Raw genomic sequence first — 27,012 nt, forward strand, 5'->3', positions numbered from 1 at the left:
GCGGACTTAGGTCACATGTGTCAAGAAAGTTTCTGGCTTTGGTACAATGGCATAACATAAGGTTACCTTGTCAGAAAAAACGATAAGTATTGGAATACTGCAATAGTGATGTAAGGAAGGAGCTTTTCTCCCCGGGCTTCTACTGAAAAAGGGCTCTTCAGCTCAGTCGGACAATCCCGGTCAACAAATGTAAAATAATAAATAAAATAAATAATAAATATACTGGATGCCTCTAGGATTTCAGATGTTATAGGCTTCGTAAGTTTGGCTATAACTATCTTTCTTTGTTGTCCAAGTCATTGTGCTAAAAGTGTTTGCACTCTACAGCTGTTATCAAAAAATAGTTGTTTAACAGCAACCTTTCTAAACTCATACATATCCAGATACTTCCTTTATTTTCCCTTTAGCATTCTTTTGTTACTCCTCTTCTTATTCTGTAAAATTAGCATTTTTCTGCAATACTTAAACCTCTGTCAACTAATCTAAATAATTCCTATTTCTTTCCAATATCCCTTTTTCTCTTACTTCTACCACATTTTTAAACACCATTTTCATTTTATCCCACTTACTAGCTATCCAAGCTGAATTAATTTCTACCTCCGATAATAACTCTTGATTCATATCTACTTATCATTTTTCTCCTTTTAATAGATAAAGATGAGTAAGAGATGCAACAAGTAGGTCCCACAATAACAGATCATATGACTTGATATAAAACCCAGTAAAAATAAAATCACTACAGCTCGGTTTACAGACAATCACAATGGTTGCTACTGTGGCATATGTTTACCTTATTTCAAGACCTGCAAAATACTTTTTAATTAGTTACAATATCTCCAAAAGGCACAAAGTGAGTTTTCAGTCTCCTCCACATTCAAGTTAATATTTTAATACACAGATTAGAAGAACTAAGGTGAGCACTGTGTCCCACACAACATACCTGAAAAAGAAGTGTACTCCTCTTCTGTAACGGTCCATACATCACGGGCAGCAACTGAGCTAGTTCCTATAGCAGCACTAGTGATGGCTTCAGCAACAGTGAACTGAAGTTCTATCTGTTTAGCCTACATAAAAACAAAGGCACGTTAACAGCAATCACATTTAAGTCTTCACAAAATACATTCACAGAACTGTAATGAAGACTTTGTGTAAATTATAAGATACAAATTATGCTTACTGCTAAAGGCAACAGGTGTTTTCATTCTTTGCTTATGTATTACAGATGCCAAACATTACCTTCTGCATATCTAAGTGTGCCAAATCTATGGCTAGACCAAATGAAGCCTCGACTACAACCCAGACATGATGGCTTTCATAGCATTCCAGTTACTGGCAGCCAGCTAGGGAGGAAGAGGAGTGTTTGAGCAGTGTCCCTTTTCTCATCGAGGGGAGACATGAATCATTAGGAGTGCATACCGTCAATGATCTCTCATAAAAAAGACAGAAGACCTAACATGAACAGTCTGCTTGAAATGAAAGGACAGCCTGTGGATACAATCAGCGGAAATAAGTGGCATCTCCACAGTATGTCCACTGCATAGTCACCTCGAGTGCTACTGGGCACTGTAAAGGGAATGACTAGAACTTTATTGCAAATCTCATTCCAGCTAATCCCCAATGCAATGACTGCCTGGATACAGCCACGTCATGGCAAGCTTTTGCCCCTAGTGGGAACAAATGGGCATAGCACTGATGGATCAGATGGTCGGGGGGGGGGCAAACATTACATAAAAATAATTCTGTATTTAAATGTACAGACAAAATGATTTATTAAACATACATGGAAATTGATTTCTATAATATATTAAAGAAAGACCCAATTGTTAACATGGGGTAGTTTCTAAAACATACGAGTCTTCTGCTTACCTCCTCTTCATGTCCCACCAGCTGCATCTGAGGCTGCGGTAACTACACTTTCTACTACTTAGGACAGTCACACAATTCTTGGTCTTATTTACTGTTTCTGACACTAATGCACTTCTACCAGAATATTCACAGTAATATTTACTCCAAAGAAAATGCATTTAAAATACTATCAAGACAGAACAGTACTATATTCTGCATTAAATTTACCATTGAATGAGCCCTGTATAGTACCTTGCTTATGCATGGTGAGATGGGTATGACCCAATTACATGTGTGGAGCTATTATTCATACACAACTCTGAACATTCCATTTATAAAAATAACACCAACTTTCACAATGTGGAACAAATTATTAATATACAACACTCTTAGCTACTAGGAAGCTCAAGGCATGGTTATTGAATGATTCTTTATACTTAAAATTGCGTTATTTTGAAGATTAATATTAATCAGTATTATTTACCATGGATATGTTAAAAAAAATTAATGAGTGTCAAACCCTTTCAATATGGAGCAGTGAGGAACACTGAATTTTTAATGCTCAAAATGAGGAACATTTGCATAACGAGGTACAGCTGAGAAATGTAATAAGTTGAATAAAGCTGCTAAAATGCAGATATATATATATATATATATAAATATATATTGTGCATATATAAAACTGTCATTGCCATTTTAAGACTAATAAACCATATGCTGACATGTTAACATTGTTTATGGTGAGATATTATGTTAGTACTAATAAAAGTTACCCATCTGCTGAAACTGATGTTGAATCCTGACATTTCTGAATCAGGCAACGAAGAATACAAAAAGCAAATTCTGACATGGCATCAGCACTAGGATTTCTCAGTGAAGGAAAACTGAAAACTGACTTATCAGTTATAAAACTGTGCCATACCATGTTGAGTGATCTCTTTTACTGAAAAACACTGTTGTACCATAAACTGTCTTCGTTTTACCAAATTTAACTGATTTTCTTCTGCTGTAACAAAGTTTAATCCAGCAGAGTCATTTGACTCTCAAAGCCCTTTTGTTAGCCTGTTTGGAGACAGAGGTTTTGCACAATTTCAAGTAGCAAAGAAATTATTAAATCCAGATAAATACACTTCTCTTTGCAATGGCCTGTGAATTAGAGGCGATATACAGTTCCTTTTTATTCAGATTGCCAGAGTATTATATACAAGCCTGATTAGCAAACTCTGTGAGCATTCTGTGCCAAAGAAAAATATAATAAATGAAGCGGCATGCTTCCATAGCTGTGTGCAAATAAACAGTGAATGTGCTGAAGCATATGTAAGATGACAAAACAAACTAGAAGAAAGTTGTGGGTATAATGTCAGAAAAGACGAACAAATAAGGGACAGATTTGTAACTGGGATGACTTGATGTAGAAATGCCTCAACAGTTACAACTTAATCTAACCTTAGGGAAAAATACAAATCCCCAGAAAGGCAGAATTTCTTAAAAGGCAAAATGCTAATCTAACTATGGCAAATGATGTGTGTGAGATAAAATGGAAAACTAATGGGATGTTTCACAACAGGCATGATTCTAGCCCAGCTAAGCAAATGTTGGAGAAGCAGAGTGAAAGTAAACCCACCAAATGCACAGGGTATACCCACTGCCACAATGAACCAGGACTATGCTGCACATGGAAGATGATGTACGAGATGTAACACACTGCATCTTTTTGCTGTTGTTGCAAAACAAGGCTGATTAAAGAGATTTCTTTTGAAAAAGTGAAATGAAACTAAAAAATACTGCAGAAAAAGCATTTTTAGGGTTCAATCATTATTATGTCTGTTTTAGAAGCAGGCTAGCAGGTTAAAATTCCCATTCAAGGAACTCCTGTGATCTTCAAAATAATTCGGGGCCAATGTTACTGTGATATCACATGCTACATATACAGATGTTCCTTGAAGCATCCAAGTGCCCACAGTTGCCTGAAGCAAAGGCTGAAACTTGTAGTCCTGCATGAAAACTCAAGTGCCTTGGTAGACTTATAGCCATGTCGGACTGGAAATTGCATACATCGAGTTTTGGTCTACGTGCTGCTTCATAGCTCTAGTCAAGGACACTTTTAAAATATTAGTACTCAGAATAAGATAATGTGAATTAATGTACATTTTCTGAAGTAAAAGAAGTCTGAGACTCAAATTACTCTTACAATTCACCACCATTTCTCCAAAGGTCACCAGTCTTACGACAGATTAAGAGAAACAGAGCTAAAATTTGAATTAAAACTACAGACAAACCTACACCAGTCTTGGAAGAAAGTTGTGGTGGCTGTATTACCTACTGAAGAGAGTAAAGACTTGTCAGACCCATAAACCCATTTCAACTTTAAACCATTATTATAAAGTGGTTATGTCTATACTATCTAAAAATATGTCAAATGTATTGCCAAAATTGATAGATATGAATCAATGTGGTTTTGTGGACCCAATTTTTATAACAAACAGGTCCAAAAGTTTCAGAGAGGACAGAGGAACTATCCACCAGGGACGAGGAGATATGGCAGAGAGGAGGAACAGGAGTTGGACAGGAAGAATTGGTATGGGGGTCAACAGAGGTGGAAAAGGAATCAATATCAATGGTAAATATTGGGACCGAAGAGGCTAACAGAAGTCATATAGAGGCCTTGAATGAAGTAGTTTATAATTTGAACAACTTTAATATACTTAACTACAAGAAAATTCAGTTAGAGGAAGAACATTTTAGTATTTTATCCAAAGGGATGAAATTTGTGCCTAGAACAAGGTTCAATATAGTTGATAACATAATTGAATTTAAATTATACCTAAGGAAATGAAATTTAGCTATTCATTTTCATGACCAAACCAGTAGTATTGTCACCGGTACACTTAACAAAAAAAGTGTATTTATTCCCCCCATGCACCCCATTATAGCTACTTATGAGAAGGTTGTTACCAGGGAGTTATACAAGTTACAACAGAGGATTAATCAGGATAGGTACAAGTACAATTTATCGGCCAAAGAAAATGAAGTGTTGAACCAGCTAAGATCAGATTTTGGAATTAGGGTTATGAAACCCGACAAGGGGGGAGGAGTAGTAATACAGGATTCCATGGAATACACAAAAAAAATGTATGGAATATTACACGAGTCAGGGAATTATGAAACTGTCTCTATGAATGAAATTCATATAGCTTACAGGCGCATAGATTTATATTTGGAAGAATTTCATTTAGACGGTAGAATTACCACTGACACATTTCATTTTTTGAGGGTAATTACCCCAGTAATAGCCACAATAGTGGGTATACCCAAAGTACACAAAAATTTGTTGGATCCACCCTTCCAACCAATAGTATCTGGCAGCAAATCCAAAACATTTCCTATAGGAGTAGCTATAGACCGTTGGTTAAAACCCATTTTTGTAAAAGCACCTCATACCATAAGAGATTCCTGGGATTTTCTCAGTAGACTGAAACCTAGTTTATGGAGAAAGGGACTAGCATTTCTTACTACTGATGTAATTGACCTATTTTCATGCATTCCGAAGGAAGAAGGTTTAGAGATGTTTACCAACAGTATTAGGAAACATTCAGGGACTTAATGGGATAGGGTCCAACTTATTGTTGAATGCATGTCCATTGTATTAGAAAACAACTTCATTTACTTTGAGGTGGAGTATTACAGGCAGACTAAGGGTGTAGCGATGGGGGCAGCTTGTGCCCCCATCTTTGCAAACTTGGTACTGCTTGACTGGGAGGAACAACATGTTTTTAACAGTGAGTATTTCAAGTATGTCAAATGTTACACTAGATTTCTGGATGATATTTTTATTTTGTGGGATGGTCCCCTCGATGAGATAACCAAGTCTGTACAATATATAAACAACACGAGCAAGTTTTCTCCAATTTACTTAAAACAGCAACCAAGTAGGAATTGCTTATTTAGACCTCTTAGTTTCACACACACCCACAGGATTCAAATCTTGAATCCACAGGAAGGAGATGTTTAGTAATTCCTATTTGGAATATTCACGTAATCATCCCAGAAATCCGATGAGGAGCATACTGAAAAAGCAATGTATTAGGGCCGCCAGGATGACATCCCTCCATGAAGAAATGGTATTATAAATAGAATTTATCGGAAGTTTATTTAGGGAAAGAGGATACCCCAATGGCCTTATATCTGACATCACAGCTTATGTAATAAGTGAATGGGGTAAAAGATACAAACCCATTTTAGGATTGGACAGTCTCCAGGTGAACTCCATATGAAACAATGAAGGGAACAATAAATACAACAAGGCATGTATCTTAGAATACAACCAATATGCTCAGTACGTAAAAAAATATAATGACATCTAATTGGAGCATTCTAAAATCAGAGGATGGGTTGGTTGACATGTTAGGAGAGACACCTATGTTTGTATATAAAACTGGACCAAATATAAAAAATAAACTTGAGCGCCCTTTGACAACTGATGGATGGGCAAAAAAAGAAAAACACACCACAAAATGTGGAAGATGCAAGCAGTGTCATGCGATTTTAGAAGTTGAGAGTTTAATCCTTGAGAATTTTAATAAGACGATAGTAACATTCAGAAATGGGAACTGCAATACCAAACACGTTATATATTTAGCTAAATGTTTAGAATGTCCAGGTTTCTATGTCGGAAAGACTGACAGATGTCTAAAAAATAGAATATATGACCATTTGAACATTGGTCAGAAAGAAAAGAATAATGCGTTACATAGACATCTAAATAGCAGTAGGAATTGTAAAAACTTTAAGTTTGGTATAATGGAACAGGTGAAACCTAACCCAAGAGGGGGGGACATTAAAATTTTACTTGCTGAAAAAGAAGTGAAGTGGCAATTATTGCTTAATGCTACTACCCCCCCCGGGACGTAATGATCATATTCCTATAGGACCTGTATTACTAGCAAGAATATGAACTTGTGAATGAAAAGTGTGCAATTGAATACATGAATATGTACAAAGTATCCATTATTTATAAGTACAAAACAATTTTGTAATGTACGAAATGATATAAGCCCACAACAGGTATAGAGAAAGGTTATTGTGATAATTATCTCTTTACAGATGTGGGTTTTGAACTGTATTAAATGTTATGTGTATCTTTAAATAACGTGAACCAACTGTAACTTTCTACTGGTTCATTCCCAAAGGCGCCTTTTTTGAAAGGGTATTTTAAGGAAACAAAGCAACAGTATGGCATTCTGATGAAGTCCACGTTACGTTTATGGTGGATGAAAGCGCTAAATCTTATTGCTATACTAGTTTTTAAGTTTTTATTTTATTACATTTTCGTTTATTTCACCAGCTGCTTGAAAAGTGTTGTTGGATTTGTGGTGGTACTGAGAGCGTGTTACACTATTTCTTAGCTGTTTAGTATTATTATAAAGTGGTTATGTCTATACTATCTAAAAATATGTCAAATGTATTGCCAAAATTGATAGATATGAATCAATGTGGTTTTGTGGATGGGAGGCAAACATTTGACATTAATAGAATAATGATCCAGGGGGAAGCAGAAAGTAAGAAAATACTACTGTTGTTGGTGGCTCTTGATGCAGAGAATTTCACAAAGTCGGTTGGGATTTTAAGACTAGGGCAATGGAAGCATTTGGATTCCCTGTTACAATAATAAAGCACATTAGGAGGATATATGAAGGATTGGAGGCAAGAATTAAAGTGTGCGAGTTCCTCTCTGATAAGTTGTGTCTGAATAGAGGAACCAGGCAGGGATGCCCTCTTTCCCCTTTCTTATTTGCTTTATATTTAGAACCAATGGCAAAGAAAATAAGAGACTCTCAAATTCAAGAATATAATTGGGGTCTATATTAGAACACCGAACATTCAAGATGTCGAGTGTTCTAATATCGACCCGTTTTCAGCGAACGCTGAAAATATCGAAGAAACAGAAAACCAAATTTTTTCCTAGGGAAAGAATTTGGTTGTCCGTTTCTGTTGCTTCGGTATTTTCAGCGCTGTGGTGGAAAGGTACGGGTCGGGTTCAGGCAAGTGTGCGATTGTGTGGACGTGAGGGTTAGGGCGTGGGTCAGGTAAGTGTGCGATTGTGTGGACGTGAGGGTTAGGGTGGGGTAGGTGAGTTAGGGTTAGGGTGCGGGTGAGGTGAATGTGCGATAGTGACGGACCTTAGGGTTAGGGTTTGGGTTAAGGTAAGTGGATAGTTAGTGGTGTGTAGGGTTAGGTGTAAGAGTTTAGGTGTATGTGTGCGGATTGCTGTTTGTTTGGTGTGCTTGTGTTGTGTGTATGTGTTTTGGAACAGCAATTTTTTTTCCCTAGGAAAAAATTTGCTGTTCTGAATGTTCGATGTTTTAAATTTTTGATTGATAGGGTTCGATATTAGAACAATCGACATTTTGAATGTTCGGTGTTCTAATATAGAACCTATAATTGGTATGGTAATCAAAAAAGTTGTCTTTATTTGTAGATGATATTTTCTACTTCATAAATTCAGATAAGGGCATCTTGGTGCTGCAGAACATTTTGAGACAGTTTAAAATCTTTTCAGGATACAAAATGAATGAGGACAAAACAGAGGCTAAAGCTGTAAATTATGTACCCACTCATGATTTTACTCAGCAATACCCATATTTAAGGGGACATAAGATGAAGTATTTAAGAGTATGGATTAAAAAGGCTTCTGTTACAGTAGCTAGGGATATGTGGGAAGAGATTAAACAAAAGATAACACAAAAACTGGGAAACTGGAAGCTCTTGTTTATGGATATGGATAGTAAGATACAAGCAGTGAATGTGTTTTTAGTCTTTATAGTTTTATACACAGGTCAGGTATATTTTTATCAACCAGAAGAAAAGTTGTGCACAATAATTAAACAGTTGAAGAAATTTACCTGGGAGAGAAAGAGCGCAAGGGTTAAGTAGAAGACGTTGATCTTCCTATTAGAACGCATTTAGGATTAAATGATCTGAATGGATATTTTAGAGCTACACAGCTAAGGGTGATGTACATAACACAAGCAGAACATTATAATTCAAAGGGGAAAGGGGTGATAATGAAGTGGGGGGATTTCAAGAAAAAAGGACACAGTCGGATTTTGGATGCAGATCCTTAAGGAGAATAATAACCGCCAATCAGAATATTATATTCCTGAAGTTGCAAGAAGTATTCTAAGAACCAAGCCAACATGTGAATGGAGAAAGCAGATTTTGCCAACAGGGATGATGGCAATTAGGGGTACATAAAACAGGCAAGAGAATGCAAGACTTTACTAGAGAAAACTGGCAAAAGAACCAAGGTACTGGAAGCAAGTAACTAAACAGAGAAATGTAATAGAGTGGGATGAGGCTAAGCAGTTTGGACTGCAGGTTACAGACTGCCTTCCCTATAGGGGATTGATATCAGAGTATAGACAAAGACAAAGGGATAGGGGAGTACTAAGTGAAAGACCTGATGTGGTAGAGCTTTCAGTTGAAACTATAACAGAAGCTGTTATTAAAACGGGAATTATTAGTCCAGCATATAAAACATTGCATGATAACTGTAAGAATCAGAGCAGGTTAGAAAAGACTGGAAAAGCAACTTGAAAAGGAACTTGGGAGGACATATGTATGGCTTCCAAGTACCAAAAAAAAAAGACCAGAAGGTTTAGGGACTTTTGCTTGGAATTGTTTGCATAGGTATTTTATATCCCAAGCAGACTCCAAAGAAGTTTTCCTCCGGTAGATAGCAAATGTTGGAGATGCGATGGAGAAGAAAGAGGTAACTGAGAACACATTTTTTAACAGTGCAATTAGTAAGAAGATTTAAAAAATTTCCTTACAGACCACTCTGTCACACTTATTGGGGGAAAGAATTCTTTTGAGCCAGGACACAGGATTCGTATTGCTAGACATCGTAAGGCCTTATTGAGTTTAATTCTGTTGGCTGCCAAAAAGCAATTACTAGAAAATGGAAATCGAAATTTCAACCAACTGTATTTAAAGTACTGAATAATGTAAAAAAAAAAAAAAAAAGATAGAAGGGGAAAAGTGGTCTTTAGGCAAGGGAAGTAATTTATTACATAGAAATATATGGGAATTTGTGGAAACAATACAAGCAGAATAATGTTCAGGAGGAGGAGAAGTGAGGTTTTTGGGAAGACAGGAATTGAGTGATTTTATGTAATGCTGGACTGAAAGACAATTGTTATAAAGAAAGGGAACATGTACGTAAAATGTGTTTAACTGGAAAAATATGGTTTGGGTTCTTTTCTATTAATGTATGTGCGCCTGTGTCTTACGTGATATGTTAATAAAGGTGTCTTTTAAAAAAAACATCAGGGGGCAGTTGAAAGGTGCAGAATACTCTGTAAAAAAAATCTGCAAGGCAGAGCTTTGGCATACAAAATAGGCTTAATTGCTAAAATAAAGTTAGTGCAGATGTGTTTGGTGAAAGTGACCTGATTAAATTTGAACCAGTAACAATTAACCTAAAATCAAATGCTGTCCCATATGCCTTGACCACACCTAGTAGGGGACCATTTACTATGCTCTTCAAAGTAAAGGTAAAGCCTTATATGAATGCCAAGTTGTGACATTATTTTTCTTACAAACATCTTTACAAAATTATCACATTTTAAGTTGTGACACACATTTAAAAACATTAGTAGAAAAGGAAGCAAGGCATAGCAGTTTCTACTGTTATTGCCATGCAATATATATGTTTTCTAACAATTTTTCTTCATTCAAGCATTACACAAGTTGCTCATTTCCGGACTTCCCTTTAACCTCACACCTCCTCCTGAACATTATTCTGCATATATGTTTAGCATAAATTCCATTTATTTATATAAAATGTATTCTACCTCTTTTCTAAAGACCCATCTTCAGTTATCGTACCCACTTTACAATATCCAGAAAGTACAGTTGTGTAAAATCTTACCATAAATGCGGCTGTATCCATAACATGAGGGAGTCTACCTCTGGTATCAGCCATTTTACAAAAGTTATCTGCTACTGCGAAGGTATGTGCGATGGCCACATCACTCGGCGTATGTCGGCCATCAACAGACATTTGGTATATAAAGTGGATATCACCATGCACCTACCTCAGAAATGGATGCCACCATAAACCAGCGACTATGGAGTGGGTACTCAGGAGTCAGGCAAACGTCAGGGGGAAGGCACAGTGGGAAACTATACAGCAGCATATAGAAGAGAAGGACATCTAAAGTTATGGTAAGATTTTGCACAACTGCACTATGTCCTTCTATTCATATGCTGCTGCTGTATCCATAACATGAGGGAGAGTGCAAAAAATCATGCTATTAAGAACTGGGTGGAGGAACAGAGACATTTCCCACAAAGCCATGAAGAATGGCCCTGACAAATCCTGTTCTGGACCTGGACATGATGTCCATCTTACAGTGTTTTGTGAAAGTGTGGATAGATGACCATGTAGCTGCTTCAAAAATGGCAGCTGTAGTCAAACCCTTAAAAAAGGCACCAGAGGAGGACACAGCCCTAGTGGAGTGTGCCTTCACAGGGAAGGGAAGGCTTTTGCCATGGGCTATGTAGCAAAAGGAAATAGGTTTTAGAGATCCAAGAGGAAATGGTTTTCTTGGAAACAGGATGTCCCAGGGCTCTTGGGTGATAGAAGACAAAGAGCCTATCAGATTTACGGATGGATTTGGTCTTGGCCAAATAGTATCCGAGTTGTCTATGTACATCCAAGGAGTGAAAGATCCTTTCAGCAGAGATACATCCAAGGAGTGAAGGATCCTTTCAGCAGAGATTTGAGGCAAAGGGAAGAAAGCAGAAGATTCATGGCCTGATTCAGGGGAAATTCATTAACTACTCTGGGCATGAAGGATGGGTTAGCGCGTAAGCAAACCCTGTCCTTGTGGGAAAACTGCAAAAGGGGGAGAGGCTATGAGGGCTTTCAGTTTGGAAACCTGTCTGGCTGAAGTTATGGCTACCAAGAGGATAGTTTTCTATGTGCAGTGTTGGAGAGAGTAGCCCTTGGCTGCCTCAAATGGTGGTAAGGTCAGCTTTTCCAATACAAAATTAAGATCCCAAGGGGGGAATGGGCTTCCTTGGAGGTCTAATGTGTAGTACTCCCTTTAAAAAGAGCTTAACTTCCAGTCTGGAATTTTGGGGGGGGGGGGCAGGAGAGTTAGACATGCTGAGATGGCAGATAGGTGTGCTTTAACTGAAGAGTATAACAAGCCAGAGTTCATCAGTTCACACAGGTAAGACAAAACCAGTGGAGGTTCTCGAGTCAGTGTCTGGATATTTTGTTTTGGACACCAAACAAAAAATCTTTTCCACTTGGATAGATAGGATTTTCTGGTAGTGGGTTTTCTGGCCTCCTGCAGAACCTGAAGCATGTCCTCGGTGTAAAGGTGTCTAAAGGAACTCAACGCCCCATCATCCACAGTGTAAGGTTCAGGGTGAATATTTATGGGTGTATGAGAGTTCCCTTCTGTGCGAGAGCAGGTCCATCCAGTGAGGTAACTTATGATGATTGCCCTTGGCTAGATGATGCAAAGCAGGAACCAATGCTGCCTTGGACAAAAAGGGGTCACCAACAAGATTTGAGGTTTTTCTTTCTGAATCTTCAGCAGAACTTTTTTTTAAGAGAGGGAAGGGTGGAATGCATAAGCGAACATCCTCTTCCATGGAAAGGAAAGAGCATCCACCCTCCATGCCCTGGGAAAGGGTATCCTGGTGCAAAAGGCTGGGAGTTTTCTGTTCATGGGGGAGGCAAAAAGGTCTACCTGAGGTATACCCCCATCGATGGACCAAGTCCAGGAACACATCCCTGTTTACCATCCATTCGTGGGATTGAGTCATGGTCCTGATTAGAGCATCTGCCATCACATTTTCTGCAGAAGGTATGTAGACGGCTAGGAGGTTTACATGTCTCTGCTGGGCAATTTCCCACACCTGTAGAGCCAATCTGCATAGGAGGTAAGACTTTTTGTCTCCCTGTTTGTCGATGTACCACAGCACAGTGGTACTGTGTGTGTACCATCTGAGCACACCTGGTAGAATCTGATCCTTGAAGATTTGGAGGGCCAATATCAAGGCTCTCTCATCTCCTTGATACTGATGGGTTCCCTCTGTTGATCCAGGGTCCAAGTATCTCTCTCTCTCTCTCTCTCTCCATTCTCCTAAGGTTGTGCTCCAAGTGAAACTGAAGCATCTGTGTACAGATCCTGGTTGGGGGGAAGAGGTTGCAGGGGAAGACCTGGATTGGCAGAAATCTGGGAAATCCACCAATTTTGTTCCCTGGAAAGGCAGGGAAGCAGGGGTACCATAAACTCCAGAGGATCCAGGTGTTGCTTCCAGATTGTCCTCAAGTACCAACTGAATTTCCTCATGTGTAGCCTTGCTAAGGGTACCATGGGAATTCTGGAGGCCATGCATCCAAGGGGTCTCAAATCCCCTGGCCGACAGAACTTGGAGAGGGAGAATCACCTGGAAATAGGAAGCGAGAGACAGGATCTTGTCTGGAGAGAGAAAGGACATCATTTGTCCTGTTAAAATCCTGCATTCTAAGAACACATGATCCTGTGAGGGTGTCAGTGAGGATTTGTGAGAGTTTATGGTGAACCCCAGGTGCCTCAAGAGGGAGAAGGTGAAGTTTAGATGTTGTTGGACCAACTGTAGGGATGATGCCTGGATGAGGATATCATCCAGATAGGGGAAGAGCTGGATCCCCTGCATTCTGGCAAAGGCAATGACTGGGGCTAGACACTTTGTGAACACTCTTGGGGCTGTAGAGACACCAAATGGCAAAGCAGAGAACTAAAAATGTGCAGGACCCACTGAGAAACAAAGGAATTTCCTGAAATGATGATGGATTGGAATATGTAAGTAGGCATCCTTTATATCTAAGGACACCATGAAGGGCTGAGGGAGGATCAGGGGAAGAAGGAGGGGACCTTGAGGAATGTGTTTAGATGCGACAAATCCAAGATGGGTCTCCAAGGACCTTCTTTCCTGGGGACCAGGAACATCCTGGGGTAGAATCCTTTCTCTCATTACTGTGGAGATACTTCTTGAATTGTGCCTTGAGAGAGGAGGACCTGCAGAACTTTGGGAAAGGAAGCCATTTGGTCTTGACAGGGTTGAGGAATGCCTCTAAAGGTAAGTATGGTTTCCCACACCATGAAATAACCTAGTTTTAATAACCTGTTTCCAAGCAGGGAAGGACAGGGAGAGGCGCATGGAGAGGGAGGTGTCGGAGCTGAAATGGCTGTTTTTGAACTGGAGTAGAGGGAGAAGACCTGGAGGGGATCTGCTTCCTAGAATCTTTTTTCCCTTTGGGTGGCATTGTGTCTGGAAGGCCTTCTCACAAAGGCCGTTTTAGCTGGATAGTTCCTCTGGAAGCGGGGAACCGGGGAGACAAATATGTGCCTGAGGTCCTCGAGCTCTTTGCCTTTCACCTTGAAGGACCTTAAAGAGTTCAGCAGCTGCTGAACCAAAGCGAGTGCCCACGAGTTTTGACTTAATGTCATCAGAACGAGGCTGTAGCCTAAGCCAGGAACATCTCCTGATGACAGAACCAGAGGTCACAGCCCTCGATGAAGCCTCCACTGCATCATAACTACACTTAATGGAGTGTCTAGTTTCTTGACTGCAGGAATTTGACAGACTAGAGACCTTAGCTTTAACAGGGTAATCAGGAAGGTCACCCAATTGTTTAATAGCATCAGTAAGAAGGGCCAAGGAATATTTGGCCACATGAGTTTAGCAGTTTATGGCTCTCATGGCTAAAGTGGCAGAGGTATATAATTTTTGCCCAGTCTTCCCATTATTCTGCTTTCCTTATTCGAGGGAAGGAGGGAGGTGGAGGGGAGAAGTTTGGAAGTTTTATCTGCAGCCACAGAAATCAAGGATGGGAATGCAGAAGGGGCCTTGAAGAGGAATTTTGCATCTTCAGGGACTTTATAAAATCTGTCTGGGCACTTTGGTGCAGGAGGCTGTGAATCTGGGACTTTACAGGCAGCCAGGAAGGCATCCAAAAAGGGAGGATGAACAGGTGGAACTGCAGACGGATTAGGGGGACTCCATTTGTAAGAGTTCATAACATCTCTCAAGTATCAGTAACCTGACTGCATTCCCACTTACAGTCCTTCATTTGCACTACTGTTTCCCCCAAAGGTAATGTCTTCCCCTGGGGAATCTGAACCATTTCACTCCTCTTCTGGAGAAGCATACCCCAGGGGGAAGGCAATTTGGGATGTGTAAGTTTGGGATTCATCCCCTGAAGAATCCTCTTCTTCAGAAGAAATATCATCTAAATGTTTACCCATAGCAGTCGAGAATGAAGGGGCCTTGGCAGGTGTAGAGGCCTGGCATAATGCATGGAAGCCCTGCTAGTCAGGCATGTGGTCAGATGGTATGGAAGGTTGAGGAGGAGGAATATGTTTTGATTTTTGCTTCTTCTTTTTGGGAGCATCTGACAGACGTGTCTGTTATGCGATGCAGGGAAGGAGGGCTGGATGCCAGGCAGCACTCCACATCATTAGAGATAACATCTTCGCGGATGACGATTTGGGAAACCCCACATGGGCCCTCAGAAATTATAAGCCTTAGTTCACTCCCAGCGCCAGAGTCGGATACTTGCAACTCCCTCTGGGACATGCTAGCAGCTTCTCGGATGGCTTCCTCCCAGGTAACAGTCAGTGAAAGGTCTGTGGATTCCAACTCTGACTCCAAGGCCTTCACCGGCCTCAAGAAGTATGGGTGGCATAGAGGGTGCAGCAGTAGGATCAGGCTGAGATTTCTTGGCCTTTTTTGTGGGCAGCTCTTCCGAGGTTCCTGGTGGGTTCATGTCTTTGGCTAAGCGTTTCAAGTGCTGATTCTCCAGATACAATTTTAACGTGGCAAGACGGCTCTTCTAAGAGCTTTGGGAATAAAAGCCTGACATATTTCACAAGTGGTGCGTCGTGGTCCTGGCCTAGACAGGACAGGCAGAGCTTGTGCGAGTCTTTATGTGGAATCTGGCTTCCACACTGACACTTGCCCTTTTCTACCTGACATTAACCCCCAACACAGTAGCAAAAAGGTAACCAAAAACCCCTATGGGGTACTTCTCTGAACACGGACAAGCACAAAGTCACTTCTCCGAGCAAGCGACGACCAGAGCAGGTAGTCACACAGGCGGCAGAAAAGTTCTGAGGTAGGTGTGTGCTGATGTCCACTGTATACCAGATGTCCGTTTATGGCCGACGTACACTGAGTGATGTGGCCGTCGCACATACCTTTGCAGTAGCAGCTAACTTTTGTAAAATGGCCAGACGTATGGGTCAACCAAAGTCTGAATCCCCCATGTTATGGATACAGCAGCACATGAATAGAAGGACATCTTCCTTTACATAGGGAATGGAGTTTGATTTCCATTTTCTATTGATTTTTTTGGCAGCTAATACTGTTAAATTTAGTAAGGCCTTATTATGTTTAAGCAATTCAAATCCCCTCAACATTTTTGCCCGAGTACTCTGCAAAATGTTATTTTTAACTTTATTTTTAACTGCCAGTTCATTACATTCCAAACGATCATGTTCCCAAGTTAACTCTCTCTTCACCATCACACCACCAAGCATTTGCTGTCTACCAGAGAAAAAAAAATCCTCAGAAGAATACTTGGGAAATAAAAAAAAAAAAAATATGTAAACACTTCCATGCAACAATCTTAAAACGTCTGGACTCTGATGCATACTTATTTATTAGCTTTTGTTTACCAAGATATTCTGATTGTCTATATACAAATACCCCTTTTCAGCTAGATGCAATAAGGGAAGAAATGATCTGAGAAGAGATATATAAACTTGATATGAGATTGGCAAAAAGATCTGTGGCAATGTCTGAGAAGAAGGGAAAAATTCAGACGGATCAAAGAATTACAACTGTAGGAGGATGTCTAGAGACCTGGGACACACATATCTTCAAAAGAACAAGCTGCAAGGAAATATGAATAACAACCAAAACTGAGAAAAACACACTTTATAATAGCAAAGCTTTCGGATAAAATCCTTCCTCAATACTAATACAAACAAATCTAAAAACCAAATGGTTTAAATACAGGTCACTGAAGTCACATGACCAGCAGTCCAAAAATCATGTGACCACAAGTATATAAAACAAATCATTAAAATTAGAAAAATTAGAAAAAACATTAAAAAAACATAACATTATCGCAACCTAGTATGTTGCAATTTAACAAGAACAGGTTTCAAGGTAATCATATTATTTAAACCTGGGAAATGGTCAGAGTTCAACCTAAGAATCCATTCATACTCTTTTATTCAAGTAAATTACCACTATCACCACCTCTGGCAGGAGGCCGTATTACATCAATAACTCTAAAGGAGAATCTATGCTCAATACCTGAATCAACTATGTGCTTATACAAGGCATTATTGTCAATGCCCCTTCTGATCTCCGATTTGTGTTCAATATATCTTCCCCAGAGTTTCATTGTAAATTGCCTTCCCATTGTTTTTGCCCAATCATTTCTAAACTCCTCTGCTTGATTCTTATGGTTAACATGCATTATTTTATGCACCCTGTTAATTATTCCTTTTTAGTAACAGATTCTGTTTTAGACTCAACTAAAAACTCTGCTAGAGTTGGTCTTTCTCTTACACTTTCATGTGTCTTTCTCCTTGTATGTACTTTATCAGTGCCTGATATGGAAGGCAATCTCTAACCTGCAGTCCAAAGTTTTGCTTAACATCACCCCACTATTACCTTTCCCTCCCAAGTTATTTCCTCCCAATACCTTGGTTCCTTTGCTGCAATCCTCTAGCAAATTCCAGCCCCTTCTTTTTCCACTTTCTATACCACTACTTGCAGTCATACCTACAAGATTTTCTTTTTTCACTCCTGTTCTGGCTTACGTCTTAGAATGAATATAAAATTTTGCACAGCTGATGTAATTTGTCTTGCGGACTTGCAGACAAAATTTAGTTCCCTCTACATCTTGAACTCTCCCGTTTCATCATTACTCTTTCCCATTTTAATTTATAACCTTCTGCTTAATATATGTATATAAACCTTTACTGAACAGCTCTAAAGTACCCCTTCAAATCAGGTAACCCTAAACCACCTTTTCATATGGGGGAAAACAGCTTATCCCTCATATCGGGGAAATCAGCTTATCCCTACTAACTCTACCTCTCTTCTCCCCTCCTAAATAAATTCCTGCTAGTTAATTAATAATCACCTAGAACTTGATAAAAATATGGCTGACCTGCATTTAAGACTAGGAGGACTAAAAACATTGTCACTGCATCTTTCTAGTTTCTCAATTTGTATTATCTTTTGCTTAGTTCCTTCCTACATATCCTTCACTGCCATAAGAGAATACTTTTTGCTCCATACACCTAAACAATTCATCTTATCAAGTCCCCTTATGTATGGCTATTGCAGAACCAAATCATGTGTGGGTACATAGTTTACCACTTACACCCTATGTTTTATCTTCATTTATTCCATATCTTGAGATGAGATGAAATTTCAAAATGTTACACAACTTCAAAATGTCCTTTTCTGGATTTATCAAGCACCAAGTAATATCATCTGCAAATAAATCTAATTTTTCTTGAGAACTATACCATTTACCTCCTTGGATTTGTGCATTCATTATTTCATGAAGCAAAGAAAGACAACATCTCTCTCTGGTTCCTCTGTTCAAACACGGACTGTATGGGAGGAACCCTCCCCTTCTTAATTCTTGCCTCTGGCTCTTCATATACCCTTCCTTACTAATCTTATTATTTTTTCAGTGAATGCAAACGCTACCATTGCCCTATTTATAAAATCCCAGCTGACTCTAAAGAATGCTTTCTTCACATGAAAACCAGCCAGCAAGTGTTTCTTTACCCTCTCTTTCTATCTAAATAATTGTTGTTCTGTTTTGGGCCTCCCATCTACAAAACCACACTGGTCCATCCAAACTTCCACAGGAATATCATACATTCCTGGAGACTTCCCTGTTGATTGATAATATTACTGTTTTTATCGCATCTCTTACTGTCTTGGTTATTAACTGTTGAGCTTCATCTTCCAAAAACCTTAGTATATCAAAATTTTCTATAAATATTTCCATTTGCGCCACTTCTTTGTTTCCCCACTGCTATGCTTTATACAACTTTTCATTAAATTGCTGAAATACCTGTTAATAACTATAAAGGATCTCTGAATATTTTTCACATCATAGGCTCCCTAAGTCTGGTTACAACTTGTTGCACTTTCTATTGTCCAAGTCATTATGCTAAAAGATTTTGGGCTCGACAGCTGTCACAAAAAAATCGTTGCTTAAATAGCTGTTTTACAGCAACCTTTCTAAAGTCATGCATATCCAAATAATCCCTTCTTTTCCCTTTAACACTGCACAGTTACTCCTCTACTTGTTCTGGAAGATTTGCCTTCTTTTGCAATACTTTAACCTGCGTCATCCCAGCTAAAAAATTCCTACTACTTCTTTCCCATAGCTCTCTCTCTTATTTCTACCATGTTTTAAACTTTATTTTCATTGCACTACACTCACTAGCTAAACATTCGAAAGTAATTTCAATCTTTGTTAATAACTCTCAAGCCATTTCCTCTATCCAATTATTAGATAAGTAGGAAAGTATCAGTTTTACCTTTTTATATCATTACCCTTAATCTTTATCTCAATTTTCAGTGGCGGATGCGTCAATATAGTTTTTGGATGGGCCTTAAATCTTTCAAATAAATATATAAGCTCCTGTGAAATACAATTTCTAGCCCAGTTACTGTATTCTGGGGAATAAATATGTAAATTCTAAGTTCCTGCCATTGAATTCAATTTGCACATTCCATACCAAATAATCTTCCACACTTCTTCAGAAATGTACTCTCTCTTGTTATTATTTTCAATTCTGGATTCACCTCGTACATCTTCACTACTATAAATCAAGTTGTAGTCCCCACCCATAAAAAATATTCCCTACTTAAAGCTTATTGCTTCTCTCCAAAGTCTCATAAGCTCCATAGCAGTAGTTTTGGGTGGAATTCAAAATACTTGTTAGCATAATCCTCTTAACTTGATAATAAAAATATAATATTATTCATGTTTATCGTTTTCTATCACTACTGAAGAACTACTAGCAGTCAGTATTACTCCTCTTTTCCTTTGTCCATAATACTCCGCTCAATGTCCACTCTGAAATCCTCTCTTTGTCCAATTCACATGTTTATTTCTATCAAAAAGCATCTCCTGTAAAATTACTATTTGTACCCTACACATCTTACTATTAATTCAATACTGTCTGCATTTTGTTTATACATGTATGGCCATTTACAGTCCATACGTATATTTTCAAAGAAGCCCCTTTCACAGAAAGGTATTACTCCCACATAATACTTCTTTTGAATGTGTGTTTCCAACTTACATGCATACACTGTCATGCTGATCTTATATGTGGTTACAGCTTCTCATCTTTATTTGAACTTGTATTACATTTTCCCTGACTTTTCACTTCAATATAAACTCTCAAGTAGCAAATGAATAAATAATTTTCAGACTCCAAGCCCTTTTAATTCACAGTAAACACAAAATACATACACTTTCCAAAAAGGAAGTTAATCTCTTCAAATAGGAACACTTTAACCAAAATGACATTGGCATCCATGGGTATTATCTATTCTGAAGTAAAGGGCAGCCATGATAAAGCACATGTTAGAGTCCGTCTTCCCACATACATGATCATTAACTATTCGTCCCTCTACTGTCTTCCCAGATATAAAAAAATAAATAAACTGCATGCCCTTCCCATGATTTTTTTCCAAATAAAGGCATGTGCTAATGGAAAAAAATAGTAACTTTACAAATGCAACAAAGAACCCATATATATTGCACTCAGAATATACTGTTTAGCCTGTCCTGACTAATTACTTGCACCTGCAGACTCCTTGTCTCCAACTAAAATTAGGTGCTACTGAAAAAAATACTAGTAACTTTGCAAATGCACAAAAAAAAACTATCAGTTTCACAGTTCTCATCATTATCTCATGTTTTCAAACCTATTTGCTTTAAAAAAAATGTCTATCTTCAGGTGCAAATACATGCCAGAAGATATATTTTTATTTGGTCTGATAAGATACGAGGAAAGGGGAATTAAGATTCCTTTCGATCTACTGGAGATGCCATCGCAAATATGACAGTCAAATGATAAGGAATTATCAGCAAGAGTGCCTAAATCCCTTACAACAGTGTCTGAATTAAGGGGATGCATCACTATATGGTAAGTAAAACTGTTTTATTTAGAAAAATGAACTATGCTACATTTTTTACATTTAACTTGAGACCATTGTCTTTGCACCAATTGTTAACATGGTCTCACCCATGTTAGAACAATTGTGAGTCAGTTGAAGATGGAAACCTAACTTACATTTATCTGCAAACTTAGTTAACCACAGGCCAGGATTGCTGGCCTGAAGGTCTAAGAAATAAATGCCAAATAGGACAGCCCCCAAAACTGAGCCCTGTGGTACACTGCTAGTAACTTTTTTTGTCTTCGGAAGTGGCATCTGTGACTCTAACCCCATGGGGTTCTCTTAAACAACCTGTTAGCTATCCACTGCACAATACAAGTATTTATATTTAGATTTCCAACTCTATCAATAATGACTGCATGGGAAAGTGTCAAAGGCATTGACTAGTCCTAGGTATACTGTATGCACTGCATAGGCACTACTCACTATTTTAAAGTTAAAAAGGCAGGGTCTTCCTTTGACATAGCCACATTTATAAGGGTCAAGATTAATGAAGTTTGTCATAATGCACTCCATAGCTTTACATATGAGGCTAGTGAGGCTAATGGGGTTAGAATTTCCAGGGTCTGTGGTTGGGCCACCCTTGTGTAATGACATTACAATGGCCATTTTCTAGGCTTCAGAAATGCAACCAGTGGACAGAGGCTTAGATTAAGGAGGTAAAGTAAGGATTCAGAAAGGCCAATATTTGGCACTGATAATCAGGCAACCTGATATGTTATTAGGGCCCATGGATGAAGTACTCTTAGTTCTTGAGAGGGCTCCAGGAACTTGCTCCATTGGAAATTAAATGGTGTGGCTGGCACTGTGGAACCTGTGAAATATCCATAACTGTGGGCGGAGCAAAATTTGTACTATATTTGTTAGCTAGGAGTTTAGTCATTTCCTTTGGGTCAGAGAGTAGTATTATTGTGGACTATTATTGTGTTCTATAACTAGCAAAGAAGAGATGATTAGTTTGGTTTATAGCAATTTGTATTTCTAGGAGTTAAAATGTGATAACCCAAGGAATCTCTTGTGGGGTGATGATATTCTTGATAAATACTGGTACTCATCCCACAATTGCCAGTACACCTGAAGAAGTGATAGGAGTTACACTGAGGAATAGGAGGAGCACTTTCATTACTCTGAAACATTTCTGTAACTACACATATATGAATGTGTTCAAGTTGCAGGATAGCCTCAAGTTCAGGCATTTTATGTTAAGATTCCTAGCAGTGAGAAAGGCGACATTAATGTGCGCCAAATTAAAATTTATTAGGTTGGAATGTGCATCAGATCTTCTTCCTTATCATCTCGCTCTCCCAACACCAGTCTTAGTTCAAGTCTAAGGTACTCCTGATTCTTCAAGTCAGGTCCTGGTCTTTTTTCTGTCACTCGCGCATTTTTCTCTGTAGCAAGGGGAAATGTTTCAATGGCAAAGCCTCTCTATGGGTTTTTCTTATTGTCAGAATATTGAGAAGCAAAGTTCCTTTCAGCTTGCTGGAAGATTCTTTTTTTTGTTAAACTTTTATTATGTTTTCATTTGCCAGTTCTGCACTGTCATTGAACTTCCAAGAAAAAATATTTTGAAGACAATTGGATACAGCACCCATCGAACCTCACACCATCCTCTAGACATCCTCTGACTTCTAGGATAAAACTGCTTCTGAATCATTATTTTCCAGAAACACTGTGTAATACCTAAATTGTTTAAAACTTTTCCCTTCTTCCACAGTTTTGTTAGCAGCAGCTCCTTCTGCTGGTATGACTGCATCTTTACTAAGAGCGGTCTCACCTGATTTCTCTTGGCCTTTTCATAAAATTAATACAGTCTTTTCCTTCCAGTTCATACGGCATACCAAAAAATCTTAGGTTTTCTTTACATGTCTTCTAACCCTATTTTTTAAAACAACTCTTAAGAATCCTTATGTTCATATAATCTTTCCCTCATTTCAGCTTCTGATTTCTGTAGTTTTATCAGCTCAACTGAATATCTACTTAAGGCTTCTTCTATTTTGTCTAGCCTTTTGTCACTGACTTCATATATTCCTCCTGACTCGCTCTTATTTTAAATACTTCTGAATGTGTCATATATATTTTTCGTCTGAATTATGAGAAGCCATTTTCTGTACTAAAACTGAAACTTGAGCTATTTTTTTTTCTGAACAGCTGCAAGATTCTTCCCAGAGCTGCTACTTCTCCTTTTCTAGTTGATTTTTAACTACATGCCCAAATTTCATCTTTGCTGGCATCCAGACAGTATAATTACTGGCAAGTAAATACATTTTCCCAATTTGATAACATTTACTGACTTTTTTTAATAATTTCTCAGGTTTCACAGTGGAATCAACCTGCTACTTAAAAGACTGCAGCCATCTTGCAGGTCCAAGTCTCTGTTTGTCTTCAGCCCATTCATTCTCTCACCATCAGTCCCCACAGTGCGACTCAACCTTTGTCACATGGGCATTCTGGTGTGTGTGTGTGTGTGTGTGTGTGTGTGTGTGTGTGTGTGTTTCCAACCACAATAATGACAGCTACTGTTACTTGCTGGAATTATCATCCCCACAACCTGAATTCTGGCTAGTTTGGATGCTGTGCAAGTCTCCATTAGCACAGTAGCAAGCAGCCAATGAGAAACATTGTCAAATATATTCCCCTACCCTACCCTGCCCAGCTCTTTTACCACCCAATCTCTTATTTAAACTCGGGATATCTGGGGTTGCAGTCAGGCTTTATTCATCTTATGATACAGAGCTGGGCATTTAATCTCAAATATGTATGTCTGGAAATACAGTAAATATACTATATCACACATTAATACCTGCAGAAGGAAAGAAATGTTAGTCTGGTCAATTCAGGTTTGCGGATGGCAAGTCACAGCTGTTGTCTTCCTAACCCTCCTACTCCACTCATACCAAGCATTCTTTATATTTCCATGCACTCATAACAAGCATTAATTATAAGTCCATGCACAAACACCCATCAGCTGCTTTGAACTTGTTCCATTTATCAATTAGCCTTCTCCAAGAAAGAAGACTTTCTCAAGCCATAGTTAAATTTGTTCCCTTTATTTGTACTAGTGTCCCTTCCCTCCATTCTCCATGAGACCAATCCCTCACCACCCTCCTCAGTATTTTGCATACACAGTTCATGTACACTTTCCCTTCTAGTCTTCAGTTTAAAAGGATTCAGCTCATTCAACCTTTTTCATAGTCCTGCTTATCCAAGTCATTCAAAAACCCTGTTACCTTCCTCAGTTATCATTCTATTGCTGCTACATTTCTGTCATTGCAAACTCTCTAGAATTTAGCAGGGACACTAATATCCACCAGTGCAGAGCAAAAAGTAAGAAAAGCCTCAATGTCTTTGGGATCTGCTTTTTACGATAAGCCCAAAGATTATATTTAACTTCTTGATAGCACGTGCTGCAACCTCTACACACTATATCTGATGACCTAATGTGTCAATTACAGACACCCGCAAACCTTCTCTTGATTAGTCTGATTTAGCTCCTTCAACTCATATTACCACTGTGAAGTACTACATCCTGATGCACAACCTTACATTCAACTGAAATGCAGCTCATTTGCCATCTTTCTCGCTCTCTCTCCACCAAACCATCCAGTTTTTCATGATCCCTTCCAAGATTCTTCCCTTCAGTTTCCACGGTGTCCATTCCTTTGGTGTTGCCTCTAGTTTAGCTGAATTCATTCTTTTTTTTTTTAAGATCCTTATTGAATTATCACTTAAGACACAGGCACACACACACATTCATAGAAAAGAAAACAAACCATATTAACATTTTTATTTATATATATTACACATTATATACACATTTTCTTTCTTTACAAAGCTCTTATTTAGTCCAACATAGCATAAATTGCTCGATTCCTGCCTTCCCTTAAACCTCACTCCTCTTCATCCCAAATAAGAAGTTATGTACTCACCATAACGTTCCATCTGAGTAGGTAAACTTCATTTGTTAGCAACCTTTGGGGAATTGGATCCGACCTCGGATCCGAGCCGGCAGTTTTCAACAGCTTTAGATCCGAGCTCCAAGCTCCTCCCCTTACCCACAATCCCCTGCCAACCCTGACTGACCTCAGATCAAGTTTGCCCAACAGCAGAAACTGCTAGCAATGATTAATCCCAAGATAAGTGGGTAAAACCCATGGACCTGAGTATGAGAACATTTGCAAGTGAGGGGGCAGGAGGGAGGGACGGTTGCTAACAAATGAAGTTTACCTACTCAGATGGAACATTATGGCGAGTACATAACTTCTTAATCTGAAGTAGTTAACTTCATTTGTGCAGCAACCTTTGGGACAGAGTCCCCAGCTACCTGAATCTTGGGTGGCCTTCATGGAAGGATGTTCCGGAGCACTGCAGAACCAAAGGATGCTCTCCCTCTGGAGATAATGTCCAATTTGTAGTGATTGATAAAAGTATGAGATGAAGCCCAAGTGGCTGCCAAGCAAATACCATCCAAAGAAACTCTAGCTCTAAAAGCCGCAGAGGTAGACATAGATAGAGTAGAGTGGGCATGGACTCCCTGAGGTGCGGGCCTGCCCGAACTTTCGTATGCTTGCCCGAACTTTCGTATGCTAAAAGGATACACTGTGAAATCCATCTAGAGAGTGCGACTTTAGACACAGATTTACCCAAGTTAAATTTGGCAAAGGAGACGAACAACTGGTCGGATTTCCTATGACCAGATGTCCTGTGGATGTAGAAGCAAAGTTGTCTATGCACATCCAATGAGTGTAATTTGTATTCCCCTTTGTTATGGTAGTTAGGAAAAAAGACCGACAAGTTGATGGACTGATTAATATTTGACTCAGAGGCAACCTTGGGAAGAAAGGAGGGATTGGTCCTGAGGTAAACTCTATCCTTGTGAAAGGTCAAGTATGGGGGTTTTACACAGAGGGCCTGTAGTTCAGAGACCCTTCGAGCCGAGGTGATAGCGACAAGAAAGGCCGTTTTCCATGATAAGAATTTAAGATCTATGGAAGCTGCAGGCTCAAATGGGGGAGCTGTCAAGGCCTGAAGCACCAGCGTTAAATCCCAAGGAGGGACTACATCCTTCACTGGGGGTCTGAGCAGAAAGGTGCCCTTCAAAAAGGTCTTACACAATTTCGTGGTGATCAAAGGGCCCAATTCATTTCCAGTGTGATAATGAGAGATAGCTGCTAGTTGGACCTTGACTGTGGAGGAACTAGCTCCCTGATGAAACAGTCCTGACAGAAAGTCTAATACAGCGGGCAGAGGAGCTGTAAAAGGATCCAAATTTTTGCGTTCTGCCCAAATGGAGAAACATTTCCATTTGCTGCTATAGATCTTTCTAGTAGAAGGCTTGTGCGCAGCTACTAGAATGGTTTTAACTGGGGAAGAGATACCGGGAGTCCTAGCTATGAGTGGAACTGGAGCAGCCAAGCTGTGAGATTGAGGTTGTCCAGGTTCGGGACTGGGAGATCTAGGGGGTGGGATATTAGATCTGGACAGGGATCCAGAATCCAGGAGGATTCACCAGATGAGACCAAAGGTAAAGGAACCAGGTTTGACGAGGCCAAAACGGGGCAATGAGGATTATCCTGCTCCCCAACTGACTGGCTTTCTGAAGAAACTTCAGCATTAGAGGAAGAGGAGGGTAAGCATAAAGAAGACCGGGATGCCAAGCATGCACCAGAGCGTCTCTCAGGGGTTCCCCGGAGTGAGAAATGAGAGCGAAGTAGTCGTAACATTTTGTGTTCAAGGGAGAGGCAAAGAGATCGCAACAGGGTTGCCCCCATTTGGCGAAGATCCGATTCGCTATCTCGGGATTCAGAGACCACTCGTATGGTAACAGGATGGTGCGACTTAGTATATCCGCTACGATGTTGG

The 27,012-nt window shown here is 39.3% G+C and overlaps 1 protein-coding gene across 1 annotated transcript in view; it reads right to left on the reverse strand.

Moving 5' to 3' along the window:
• The window catches only part of ECPAS (Ecm29 proteasome adaptor and scaffold), a 2,158,898-nt gene that overhangs the window by 1,056,146 nt on the left and 1,075,740 nt on the right, over window positions 1-27,012 (reverse strand). The window contains exon 24 of the mRNA XM_044061033.1: window positions 941-1,064. Within this exon, the coding sequence (XP_043916968.1) occupies window positions 941-1,064 (124 nt within the window). The remainder of the gene's footprint in view (window positions 1-940; window positions 1,065-27,012) is intronic.

The sequence above is a fragment of the Protopterus annectens genome, chromosome 2.part0 (assembly GCF_019279795.1).
Source record: "Protopterus annectens isolate FY-2018-M chromosome 2.part0, PAN1.0, whole genome shotgun sequence".
Classification (NCBI taxonomy): Eukaryota; Metazoa; Chordata; order Ceratodontiformes; family Protopteridae; genus Protopterus; species Protopterus annectens.